General features: G+C 43.2%; 1 protein-coding gene, 1 long non-coding RNA gene and 1 other non-coding gene across 7 annotated transcripts in view; 1 reads left to right on the top strand and 2 right to left on the bottom strand.

The window, feature by feature from the left end:
- Positions 1-450: 450 nt before the first annotated feature.
- LOC110123362 (uncharacterized) lies at positions 451-4,503 on the bottom strand. Of its 2 annotated transcripts, none has more exons than XR_011492288.1 (3): positions 3,634-4,503; positions 2,136-2,232; positions 451-1,662 (listed from the first exon to the last, which is right to left on the bottom strand). It is a non-coding gene; the product is annotated as an uncharacterized lncRNA (long non-coding RNA). The 2 variants fall into 2 exon arrangements; XR_002309501.2 differs by lacking the exon at positions 3,634-4,503 and adding an exon at positions 3,304-3,476.
- Positions 2,583-13,137, top strand: part of B4GALNT2 (beta-1,4-N-acetyl-galactosaminyltransferase 2 (SID blood group)) — a 61,964-nt gene continuing 51,409 nt past the window's right edge. The window contains exon 1 of one of the 4 annotated variants that reach the window (XM_070479326.1): positions 2,583-2,706. In XM_070479326.1, the coding sequence (XP_070335427.1) occupies positions 2,639-2,706 (68 nt within the window). In that variant the 5' untranslated portion in view covers positions 2,583-2,638. Of the gene's footprint in view, positions 2,707-3,510; positions 3,701-4,562; positions 4,677-13,137 lie in introns of those variants that run through there. The other 3 variants (XM_020871229.2, XM_020871231.2, XM_020871233.2) reach the window with 3 other exon arrangements.
- On the bottom strand, positions 11,673-11,802 carry LOC139039293 (small nucleolar RNA SNORA3/SNORA45 family). The gene has a single exon (XR_011492612.1). It is a non-coding gene; the product is annotated as a small nucleolar RNA SNORA3/SNORA45 family (small nucleolar RNA).

Genomic DNA, 13,137 nt, shown 5'->3' with positions numbered 1-13,137 from the left:
TTAAAAAGCAGAGACATTACTTTGCCAACAAAGGTCCATCTAGTAAGGCTATGGTTTTTCCAGTGGTCATGTATGGATGTGAGAGTTGGACTGTGAAGAAAGCTGAGCGCCGAAGAATTGATGCTTTTGAACTGTGGTGTTGGAGAAGACTCTTGAGAGTCCCTTGGACTGCAAGGAGATCCAACCAGTCCATCCTAAAGGAGATCAGTCCTGGGTGTTCATTGGAAGGACTGATGCTGAAGCTGAAACTCCAGTACTTTGGCCATCTCATGCAAAGAGTTGACTCATTGGAAAAGACCCTGATGCTGGGAGGGATTGAGGGCAGGAGGAGAAGGGGACGACAGAGGATGAGATGGTTGGATGGCATCACCGACTCGATGGACATGGGTTTGAGTAAACTCCAGGAGTTGGTGATGGACAGGGAGGCCTGGCGTGTTGAGATTCATGGGGTCGCAAAGAGTCGGACACGACTGAGTGACTGAACTGAATAACCAGTAAGCCTGTGGTTACATTCTGATAGATACAGAAAAAATTTATGACCTGTCCAGAGGCGGGGCTGACTAGAGTATGTTTTCTCTTAGGCGATGAGTAACCTGGATATGATCTTCAAGCTTCCCCTGTCCAGAAGGGTCTTATCCTTCTGTTGTAGTTTCCACAGGCAGTAAGCACAGAGTCCACTGGAGGCGGCTGAGCACGATCGGCTCGAACAGGCCTCAGAGGGAGTCCAGGCCCTGTGAATCCCTTCTTCACAGCGACCCCATGGACTGCAGCATGCCAGGCATCCCTGTCCATCACCATCTCCCGGAGTTTACTCAAACCCATGTCCATCGAGTTGGTGATACCATCCAACCATCTCATCCTCTGTCATCCCCTTCTCCTCCTGTCTTCAATCTTTCCCAGCATCAGGGTCTTTTCAAATGAGTCAGTTCCTCCCATCAGGTGGCCAAAGTATTGGAGTTTCAGCTTCAGCATCAGTCCTTCCAATGAACATTCAGGACTGATTTCCTTTAGGAAGGACTGGTTGGAATTCCTTGCAGTCCAAGGGACTCTCAAGAGTCTTCTCCAACACCACAGTTCAAAAGCATCAGTTCTTTGGTGCTCAGCTTTCTTTCTTTTTTTTTTTAAAGTCTTTATTGAACTTGTTACAATATTGCTTCTTCTGTATGTTTTGGTTTTTTGACTGTGAGGCATGTGGGATCGTAGTTCCCTGACCAGGGATCGAACTCATATCGCCTGGATTGGGAGGTGAAGTCTTAATAACTGGACCACCTGGGAAGTCCCTCAGCTTTCTTTATAGTTCAACTCTCCCATCCATACATGACTACAGGAAAAACCATAACCTTGACTAGATGGACCTTTAATTGGCAAAGTAATGTCTCTGCTTTTTAATATGCTGTTTAGTTGGTCAGAACTTTTCTTCCAAGGAGTGAGTGTCCTTTTATTTCATGGCTGCCGTCACCATCTGCACCTTCACTTGGGTGGGGCCTTAGTTCCGGTAGAACTCAAAGGTAATTATGTATATTCCCTGAGGAGGAACCAGGACCTTGCTCGTCCAGCACTATAGTTTCTTGATTGTTCCTCCTTTGTTTTTGCATTCCCTATTTCCTTGTTTGAATCTGTCCTTTGGTACTAAGGGAAGATGAAGAGGTTGAAGACTTTATCCTACAAATAAGAAACAAGGGACCTGATGAACTATACGCCAATAAAATAAAATAATTAAAAATTAAAGAGAAAAGAAAGAAATAGGGGACCCAAAAGGCTTTTGTGCTCAGGAGGATTCCACAGGGTCCTGCTCAGTTTCCACAACACTTCTGTGAGGCAAGAGTCACGCAAAATAAACCTGGTCCCCTCTCCAAGTCGGGCTTCCCTGGTGGCTTAGGTGGTAAAGAATATGCCTGCAATGCAGGAGACCTGGGTTCGATCCCTAGGTTGGGAAGATCCCCTGGAGAAGGAAATGGCAACCCACTCCAGTATTCTTGCCTGGATAATTTTATGGACAGAGGAGCCCGGCAGACTACAGTCCATGGGCTCGCAAAAAGTCAGACATGACTGAGCAACTAACACTTTCATGTCTAAGTCAGAAGAGCTCCCCTCTTAGACAGAACTAGGGGGCAGGTGCAGTACAGTGCACTGACCTTAGAGATACAACTCCAGGGTGCAAGTCTTCACTCAGACGCTGGCAACAAAAGTGTGAACAAGTCGTGAAATCTCTCCCCGGCTGGGTCTTCAGAACTGCAAAGCGGTACATTATGAGAGTTGAGTAGAATTAAGGAGTACAATGTATGTGAAAGCCCTTGGTAAACAATGGGGTGTTTTTACTCCATGTACCTGCACGCGCTACAATATCTTGCTGATTACTCTTGTCCAGGAAATCACAGCATCTGGTTTACAGCTATTTCTGCTAAGGGGACTGGCTGAAACCACCCACTCTAACCAGGCACCATAGTAACAATGTGCATGAGTTATTTTAAGATACGTCCTAGAAAGGAACGGGAAACTAATAAGCCCCCACCAACCAGAAGAGTTCCACAAAGGTCAAAGGAGACACTACGTGCCCTACCACCTCCCAGAATCCTTCGCTCCGGCAGCCATCTTGGCTGAGCAAAGCCTGCGCCAATAGGAAGGACTCTGAGTCAGAATGCTTGGCCAAAGACAACCGGAAACTCACCCCGTTACCAAAAAATCAAGGCTGCAAGCTGAGCGACTGTGAGTTGAGCTGCCAGGCAGAGCAGATCTTCTGGGTTCCCTTATCCTACTGCTCTCTGCCTGGGCGCCCCCTCCCAGTAAAATCTCTTGCTTTGTCAGCATGTACTGTCTCCTCTGACAATTCATTTCCAAGTGTTAGACAAGAACCCATTTTCGGGCCCTGGAAGGAGCCCCCTTCCTGCAACGCTGGTAGGAAAGTTATCTGCAAGAGCCACTCCAGAACTCCCTCCAGCAGGGTTTCTCTTTTTTGCTGGCTGCTGAGAAACTCTGAGCTGACGTTGGGACTCAGCTACACCAAGGCTGTAGATCTCTCTGGTAGTAGATCTCTTTCTAAACTTTTTGGGTTTCACTGATTGTCTGGGTTTGTTTGACTTTCTGCCTGAAGTTCCTTTTCGGAACTTATATGGACAGAAAATCGGTCATTTTGCAATGGCATTATTAATGCCATTGTTTTGTCTTAGTTTAAAACAACGTTATGTTCGTGATTTAAATACTGGATCATACTAAAATACAATACAATCACACTTGAGGTGACACCACAGGGAGCCTCTCAGCACCGCACCAGGCTGAAAAGGGATGGGCAAATGCTAATTTCACCTGAAATCCACCAGACTCTTCCAGACACAGGCGTTAAGTGGCTGTACAAGAGTGTGAGAGGGACTTGACCAACTGCCGCTTTCCTCCCCCGATCTTTCGCCAGAACAGTTCCGGTGGGGCGGGGGTGTGGAGTGCGGAGCGCGGTGGAGGTGGGGCAAGACAGATCGCGAACTCTATTGTGAGCTGCGTCGGAGGTTGTGAGGCTCGCGGACGACTGGATGGCTACCGTTTCAACAGGGCGGAAAGTGAGAGGCCGCGGGTCGTAGGGAGGCTAGAGACGGCCGCGGGGATTTTATTCTTTCTGGTGGAGAGGGAGCTCCGTTTACCCACCGAGAAGAAGTGTCACAGAGATTGGGAGAGACGCGATGCAAGGATGGGCTCCGGCAGCCAGAGGCAGGTGATCTTGGCAGGAGAAGGGAAATGCGGGTGCCATGGGAAAAAACGTTGAGTCCACGCGGTTCTCCACGGAGAGGCTTTTTTTTTTTTTTAAATCAACTCGGGCCAACAAGATGAAGTCTGGCCGGCTTGGGGGCTCTGCGTCCAAGGGACGGGCTTCCGAGTCACCCAGAGTTCGTTCAAATCCCAGCTCTTCCACTCAACTGATCACCCTACTTCGCCTCAGCTTCCCCGTCCTAAAAGTGGGGCTAATAACTGCACTGGTCTCAGGGCTGTTGTGACGAATAAATGGTACCACATAAATAAAGCGTTTGTGCCTAGTATCTACCATAGGCAGGGACTAGGTCATTACTGTCATCTCGGGAATTCCTTGGTGGTCCAGTGGTTAGGCGGAGAAGGCAATGGCATTCCACTCCAGTACTGTTTTGCCTGGAAAATCCCATGGACAGAGCAGCCTGGTAGGCTTCAGTCCATGGGGTCGCTATGAGATGGGCACGACTGAGCGACTTTACTTTCACTTTCGTTCATTGGAGAAGGAAATGGCAGCCCACTTCAGTGTTCTTGCCTGGAGAATCCCAGGGACTGGGGAGCCTGGTGGGCTGCCGTCTATGGGGTCACACAGAGTCGGACACGACTGAAGTGATTTAGCAGCAGCAGCAGCCAGTGGTTAGGACTTTGGAGTTTCCGTTGGAAGGGACATCGAGTTTCATCCCTGATCGGGGATCTAAGATCCTAAAAGGTTCAGTTGTCTCCCAAAGACCACAAAGATGCTGGGGCGCACTGGCGCCAAGCCGTGCTCTGGACAAGACCCGAGAGATGGGCGGGGGTTGGTAGTGAAGTGGGCGGGTTCGACCCAAGCTCTCGCGGCTTCCTCTACCCCGGGTTGGTGCCTAGGGCTAGACAATCGGCTGGGAGGCTTCCCGGCTCCACCAGCCCAGGGCGTCCGAGGCGGCGGGATTCGTGATGACTTCGTTCTGGTGAGTGTCTCTGGAGCAGAGGTCAGTCTTGGCCAGCCAGACGCGCCTTCGTGGAGTGGCCAAGTGCCGGGTCCGCGGATGCCAGGGTCAAGGGAGGGGGCAGCCGGCCTCTAAATTAAGTCCAGTCCGCCCCCTACCTAGGTGGGGCAGCTAGGAGACAGTGCCTGGGGACGCCGATGAGAACCCTTGCTTGTTCGTGACCGCTGTGCTCCGGGAAACACTGGTTTTGAGGTGGAAATGGAAAATTTGACGTGGAGGTTGCTTCTCGAGCCTGGAGTGCGTTAGCACGGTGTTGCCGAGCGTGCGGGGCGGCCTGGAACCCGGATGCTCTGAACAGGGCTGGAGGTGTGGGTCCCCGGGGTGTGGGACCCCGGCGAGGCAACTGCCGGCTCTGGGCAGTCGGAAACTGCGGCTGCGTCCCTTACGCAGCTTCAGAAGACAGCCTGGGGTTTAGGAGTCAGATTTTGAAAAGTCGGTTCTCAGGTCCAGGACAGTCTCGAGGCAGTAGTAAATGTTTGTTTTGTGGTTCTGGAACTAAATCCTCTAAGAACTAGCGTAATAATTAACAGGGGAAAAATAGACTTGGAGGGCTCATTAAGTTTTTATAAACCAGGAAGAAGGGTCAGAAATACAATTTGTGCCTTTTTATCCCCAAAGTTTACTTTCTTTGTGTTTTTCTAAACTAAAACGATCATTTAATGCTAACAAGGAAGGCGTCTCCCAGCGATGCAAAAACGTGTTGGTGGGATGATGTTTTCTGGGCATTAACATGAAGCGCAGTTTGTAAGGGCTTCCCTGGTGGCTCCGATGGTAAAGGATCCGCTCGCAGTGCGGGAGACCCAGGTTCGATCTCTGGGTGTGGAAGATCCCCTGGAGAAGGGAATGGCTACCCACTCCAGTGTTCTTGCCTGGGGAATCCCATGGACAGAGGAGCCTCGTCCATGGGGGTCACAAGAAGTCGGACACCACTGAGTGACTAACACTTTCACTTTCACTTTTGTGGCTGAGCGAGGGAAGGAGGTAGCCCTTTTGTCGCAGAAAGACCTCTCCCCTTCCTTAGCCAGAGACTTCCCTCATCCCACATTCCTTGATGAGTGAGTAAGAACCCTGCCCCAGGCTCCCAACTGGTGCCAAGGAATTTAAAGCTGGCAAGTCCTCAACAAACTTGACTTTCCGTTCACATATGGACCGCTGGAATTGTGAACAAAAGGTCTGGGTTTTGCCTGATATTTTTGCTATGTTTATATCTCTGTGATAGTAAGGCTGCTGACTTGTGTGGCCTTGGGGAACTAAAAAGAAACTTTCCTTTAACCTTTTTTTTTTGCCTTTTTAGTCTTCTTTTTTATTAAAAAAAATACCTGACTCTGAAATAGATATTTCTGATTTTTGTCCTTCTGTGATAGGATAGTTCACTCCAACACACCTGGCCTACCGAAAAAACAATCACTATAGTAGCATGCAGTAAAACTCAGTAAATGTTCACTGTGGAGCACTTATTTGTTATGAATAGGCCCTGCTCTAGATTGTACCACTAGAGTTCATCTCAGCACTCTTTGAAGTGTCATGTCCAAGCTACAGTTGTGGAAATGGAGAATAAAGGTTGTCCAAGGGCTACATTGAAAGCAGCAGGTTGGAATCTAACTCTGAGGATAGTACTTTTTTGATTGTGTGGGCCATTTTATTCATAGCATTTCATTCCATAAAAGTTTGATAATCCTACCATGTGAGAGGCGTTATACCAGGTATGGGGAATACAACTGTCCTGACCTCTTGGAGAAGTTATGACTCTAGCATATTTGACATCATCAGTTGATCATTTTTTAATACCCTTCTCTACAGGACAGAATTATCTTCAGTAATCATATATTATACCAATGATAATTACCATTGTCTTGCCTTCTTTTCATTTGCAGACAATTAAAAATAAACTGCAATTTTTAAAGATACTCTAATTGGGTAAAATAGTTTATATATGAATTAATTCATAAGTGGTAAATTCATACCAAACAAAATATACTTGGCAGTTTGCACTGTTTTTACTATTTTAAATTTTAAACACAAATGAAAAACTCAAGTGGTCACCACTAAAGATAGAAGTAACCAGATGTTTGGTTTCGTCTTTAAAATCATTGTGCTATTAGTGTCTATTTTATGTCTGTTGCTTAAATGGAGAAATGGGGCTTGAGCAATTCTGAATACTTATTCTGATTGCACATTTACTCCTGAAAGGAATCTATGTAGCTGAACCAGGTATGTGTTGGGAATCAGCTGTGCCTGTGAGTTCTTCAGACTAACTTGCATATAGAATATAACTTTTATTAAAGGATAAGTAATGTGCTAATTTGAAGCTCATCTGTATTATTATTGTATTAAAATTTTTATTGAGATATAGTTGATGTACAATGAGTTTCAAGTGTGCACCATTTTGTTGTTCAGTTCCTCAGCGGTGTCTGACTCTTTCCCACCCCAGGGACGCAGCACGCCAGGCGTCCCTGTCGTTCACCACCTCCCAGAGTTTGCTGGACTCATGTCCATTGAGTCGGTGATGCCATCCAACCATCTCATCCTCTGTCATCCGCTTCTCCTCCTGCCTTCAATCTTTCCCAGCATCAGGGTCTTTTCTGTAGTGACTGATGAATTTTAAAGGTTATATTCCATTTATATTTATTATAAAATATTGGCTATATTCCCTGTATTGTACTATGCTGCTGATGCTGCTTCAGTCGTGTCCGACTCTGTGCGACCCCATAGATGGCAGCCCACCAGGCTCCTCCATCCCTGGGATTCTCCAGGCAAGAATACTGGAGTGGGTTGCCATTTCCTTCTCCAGTATTGTACTATAAGTCCTTATAAAAGCTCATCTATATTATCAAGAACCATAGTAATTGCTTAGAACTTAGATCAGCAGTTCTTGGTCTTTTTGGTCTCAGGACCCTTTTAACTCTTAGAAATTATGGAGGACCCCAGAGAACTTTTGTTTAGGTGGGTTGTTTCCATTTCTATCACCACATTAAAAATTAAAGCTGTGAAAAATCTAAAAATACATAAAGTCACTAAAAATAATAATCATAAACCTCTCCAGGGGAAACATAACACATTTTAATGAAATTACTGTGATGAGTTGTAGACTCTACTGGGGTTGATGGCTGGATCCACTTCCTAGCTCACTCAAGTACCTGTTGGCTGGGGACTTTAATTCCTCTCCACGTGGCTCTTTCCCGGAGCAGATCCTCTTGAGAATGTGTCACCAAGGTGATAGTCACAGAGTCTTTTATTAGCAGTCTCAGAAGTGATCTATGTTGTTTTCATATTGGCCACTCGTGTGGGAAGGGGCTTCTTCCACTCTGTGCTGTTATTGGCCAGGGTGGAAAGGGCTACACAAAGGTGTGACTACTTGGAAGCTGAGACCATCCAAGGGCCACCCCGGAGACTGGCTACCACGGGACTTTGGCATTTATTTCCATGAATGAGACTGGCTGTGATTTTTTTCTTTTTAAAAAAATTTTTAATATTTGTTTTTATTTATTTGGCTGCTCTGGGCCTTAGTTGTGACATTAGAGCTCTTCGTTGTGGCGTGTGGAATCTCATTCCCCCACCAGGGATCAGACTTGGGTCTCCTGCATTGGGAGCTTAGAGTGTTAGCCACGGGACCACCAGGAAAGTCCCTCTTTCTTTCTTATATCTTTGTAAGGTTTTGGTGAAATGTTTATGCTGTTTCGTAAGTTGTAGTTTTTTTCCTATTCTTTGAAAGAATAGGAAATCAACTGAAAATGAAAATTTGGCTTATAGAATTATTCAGAGATTTCTGTTTTCCCTTGTGTCAGTTTTTTAAAGCTGTATTCTTCTCTAAGAACTTGCTTATTTCCTCTAAGTTTTCAAGTTTAGTGTCACAAAATTACTCATTTATATTCTCTTATTACTTCCTTAATAGCCTTAAGTTTCAAGTGATGCTCCCGACATTCCTGACTTTGGTGATTTGTGCCTGCTCTTGTTTTTATCTTAATTCCTTTCAATGAGCTTATTACTTTTATAAGGGCTTCCCTGGTGGCTCAGATGGTAAAGAATCCACCTGCAATGCAGGAAACCCAGGTTCGATCCAGGGAAGATCCCCTGGAGAAGGGAATGGCAACCCACTCCAGTATTCTTGCCTGGAGAATCCCATGGACAGAGGAGTCTGGTGGGCTACAGTCCATGGGGTCACAAAGAGTAGAACTAACACTTCCCTTTTCACTTTTAAAGTAAAACAGCTTTTGGCTTCGATGATTCTTTATATGTTCCCTATTTCATTATTTTCTGCTCTCATATTTATTATTTTCTTCTTCCTACTTTATTTTGAGCCTAATTTACTGATCTTTTTTAAATTTCTGAGATAGATGCTTGACTTCCTGACTCTCAGATTTTCTTCTTTTCTAATAGAGATATTCAAAGCCATAAATTTCTTTGTGAGTATTGCTTTTTAGCTGCTTTCCAGTGGTGTTGACTTGTGGTATTTTCACCGTCATGTAATTCAAACAAATGTTAATTTCCATCGTGATTTTTTTTTCCTTTGACCCATGGTTATTTAGAAGTGCATTTCTGAATTTTTAAAAGCAAGGATTTTCTAGTTATCTTTTTGTTATTCACTGCCAACTTAATTGCATTAGGATTAGAAAATATACTCTATATTACTGAAATTCTTTGAAATTTTGGACACTTGTTTTATGACCCAGCATGTTTTCATGTTCTGTGTATGTTTGGAATAAACTCATATTCTGCAATCATTACATGTAAGGCTTTATATAGTCCATTTATATTAAGTTTGCTGATTGTCTGCTTCAAATCATCTAAATGCTTATTAATTTTTTGATTGCTTTGTTGATTAGGTTAAAATCTCTCTCACCATGATTGTTAATATGTCTGTTTCTCCTTGTAATTCTTTCAGTATTTTGCCCTATATATTTTAAGGGTATGTTATTAGAATAAAGAAAGAATTATTATCTCTTTCTGTGAGCTGAGTATTTTATAACTTGAGGTATTCCTCTATCTGTGGTTTTGCTTAATATCTCTATATTAATATCAAATGAAGTAGACTTCACTTGATATTAAGTCAACTTCCTTTAATATTAATATAGAGATAGCAACTTTATCTTGGTTACACTTAGTATATTTATCTTCCTTTTTACTCTCAATGTTTCTATATCATTTTGTTTCGATGTATCTCTTGCAAACCACATATATTTGGGTTTCTTTTTTCCATCCAGTCTGATTACCTTATGTTTTAATTGGAACATTTGATCAATTTATATAATTATTGGATGAGATGGTTAGATAGCACCTCTGATTCACTGAACATGAATTTGAGCAAACTTGGGGAGTAGTGGAGGACAGAGAAACCTGGCATGCTGCAGTCCATGGGGGTCACAGAGAGTTGGACCCGACTTAGTGACTGAATAGTAACAATTATTGATATAGTTGGTTTAAATCTAACATCTCAGTGAGTGCTTTCTATTTGTTCTGCCTGGTCTATATTCTTTTCTCTGCACTTTTGGAATTAATTTTTTTCCCCTATTATCCCATTTTCCTGTCTATTAGCTTTACTATTTGTATTTTATTTCTGTAGTAGTTACACTATAGATTATAAGATTCTTGACCTATCAAAGTCTAAAATGTTGTTTTAAAAAATTATTTCATTCTTATTTTATTTATTTTCATTTTTTGGCTGTGCCACGTGGTATGTGGGATCTTAGTTCCCCAACCAGTGATCAAATTCATGCTGCCTGAATTGGAAGAGCAGAGTCTTAACCGCTGGACCACCAGGAAAGTCCTTACTTGGTTTTTTAAATCTTCCCTGGGAAATGTAAAGACCTTGGAACACTTTTAGTCTGTTTATTCCTTTCCTGACTTACGTGTCATTACTTTACCCTTTCTTGGTTCTGTTGTTTATGATTTTCTTATTGTTTCTTACTGTTACTAAACAAAGCAGTATTATTTTATATAGTCAGTGGTCATCTAGACTTATCCACTATTCAGTTTTATTTCTCTTCCTTATTTCTTTATGATCTTCCTTCTGGAGTAATCTACCTTTAGTAGTTATTTTTGTACAAGTATGCTGGTGATCAGTTCCCTCAAATATTGCTTGTCTAGAAACACCTTTCTGGGCACCTTCATTTTTTTGGGGGGGGGGCACCTTCATTTTTTAATAGTCCTGGTGATATTAAAGATATTTCAGTATCTCTGGCTTCTCATATATTCTGTTGGAAATTTAACTAGCAACTTCTTTTAAAGGTAATCTTTTATGGCTGCTTTTAAGATTATCTTCTTGTATTTTATTTGTTTTTTGAAAAGAACTTGTTTAACTTTATGCATCTCCCACCATGTGGCTTCAAGCTACCATGACAAAAGTTCCACCCACACCTTAAATCTCCTCAGCTCTTCTGCTGAAGAATGTGGCCTTCATGACAGGCTGCTTTGGGAACTTCCCCTTCCCCAGAACTTCCGATTAGCCCAATCGCACCGCACCCTTCTAGGACTCACCCGTCTTGTTCTTTGGCAGTATTGACCTGTGTCTCCTCACTGACTGAGATCCACGTGTTATCAAGGTTGACACTTGGGCAGAAGCTCTGGTTCCTCTTTAAGTAGTAATGCTTCACCAGTTTTGCATGACTGGGGAGAGAAGGCAACCATTTTCATTACTTCACTACAATTAAAAAGCTATGTTTATCCTCTTCACAGCCCATCTGCCTCATTACAGTGTAAGTTGTTCACTTGTGCAGAAGAGTGACATAGCAGGGTCTCCACTTGTCAAATAAATCTTTAAAAAGCCACCAAAGCTATCAAGTGGAAAAGACTAGTTTTTTCATGGAAACAGTAAGTCACTGAGAAGGTCAGAGGCAGTGCCAAGACTAGAATTCAGGTCCCTTTGTAGCTTCTACGCTGTTACTCCTGTAACAGGTCTCCTAAACCTCCCCCTAATTTGTGGGCATGCATGGATCCAACCGTTGTGTAGGTCAGTCTGATGCCTGTCACTAACCTGCTGACTGTCTATGTCATGAGGGCCACAGCCAGTGACTAAGGTCAGCAGTTACTTTTGGAGGACTCCACCGCACTCAGGCAGTAGCTGATACCCAAACGTGACTCTCGCCCTGAATCTCCTTGTGTTTTAATTTTTACTATAATGCTTTTTGGTGTGTATTTATTTTTAATGTTCTTCCTTGGGGCTTAAATAGAACTTCACAAAACCTCCTTCATTAGTTTTGGAAATTTTCAGTCATTTTTCTTCACGTATTCCTCTGCCCCAGTCCCTCTTCTCTAGTACTTGAATATTCACTGTTTCCTCTGTGTCTTTGATTCTTTTAGTAATTTGAGATCTTTTGTTCCTATGTTATCCATTTTGGCAGTTATTTTATTTTTTATTGAAGTATAGTTGATTTACAATGTTTCAGCAAAGTGATTCAGTTATACATATACATACATAAAGAAGTAGAGCTGGAAAACCAATAAGGTAGATACGTGAAGTGAAAGTTGCTCAGTCATGACCGACTCTTTGCAACCCCATGGACTATACAGTTCATGGAATTCTCTAGGTCAGAATACTGGAGTTGGGTAGCCTTTCCTTTTTCCAGGGATCTTCCCAACCCAGGGATTGAACCCAGGTCTCCTGCATTGCAGGCAGATTCTTTACTAACTGAGCTATCAGAGAAATCCCAAGGTAGATAAACAGGTATACTAGAATGTCATAGCAGAGCTCTGTGAGAATGTTTGGAGGTAGGAGGTGCAGATTAGCTTAGAAAATGGTAGCTTGGATATTAGGTTCTGAAGGGCCTGTAATGGGCTTCCCAGGGTTCTAGTGGTAAAGAACCCACCTGCTAATGCAGAAGACACAGGAGATGGGGTTCAATCCCTGGGGGGAAGATCTCCTGGAGTGAGAAATGGTAATCACTCCAGTATTCTTTCCTGGAGAACCCCATGGACAGAGGAGCCTGACTGGCTATAGTTGCAAAGAGTCAGACACGACTGAAGCAGCTTAGCACTAGCACTAGCATACATATACCTCTATGCTTTTTCAGATTCTTTTCCATTACAGGCTATTACAAGATTCTGAATATAGTTCCTTGTGCTATACAGTAAATCCTTGTTGTTAACCTATTTTATATATAACAGTGTGTATCTATTAATCCCAGTTCCTAATTTATCTGTCCCCCTCCTTGGCAATTATAGTCTGACCTATCTTCCAGTCTTGTCAAATTCTCTGCTAAATTCATCCACTTAAGTTTTCCGTGCTGTTATTTTTTTATTTCTAAAATTTCTGTGTCTTTTTATATTCTCCAATTTTGTGTTTGGGAAGCAAAAGACAAAGGAGAAAGGGGAAGATATACCCAAGTGAATGCAGAGTTCCAGAGAACAGCAAAGAGATAAGAAAACTTTCTTAAGTGGACAGTGCAAAGAAATAGAGAAAAACAATAGAATGGAAAAGACTGGAGGT

This window comes from Odocoileus virginianus, chromosome 17 (genome assembly GCF_023699985.2).
Source record: "Odocoileus virginianus isolate 20LAN1187 ecotype Illinois chromosome 17, Ovbor_1.2, whole genome shotgun sequence".
Taxonomy (NCBI): Eukaryota; Metazoa; Chordata; class Mammalia; order Artiodactyla; family Cervidae; genus Odocoileus; species Odocoileus virginianus.
The sequence above is the reverse complement of the archived record's forward strand: the minus strand, read 5'-3'. Positions and strand labels throughout refer to the sequence as shown.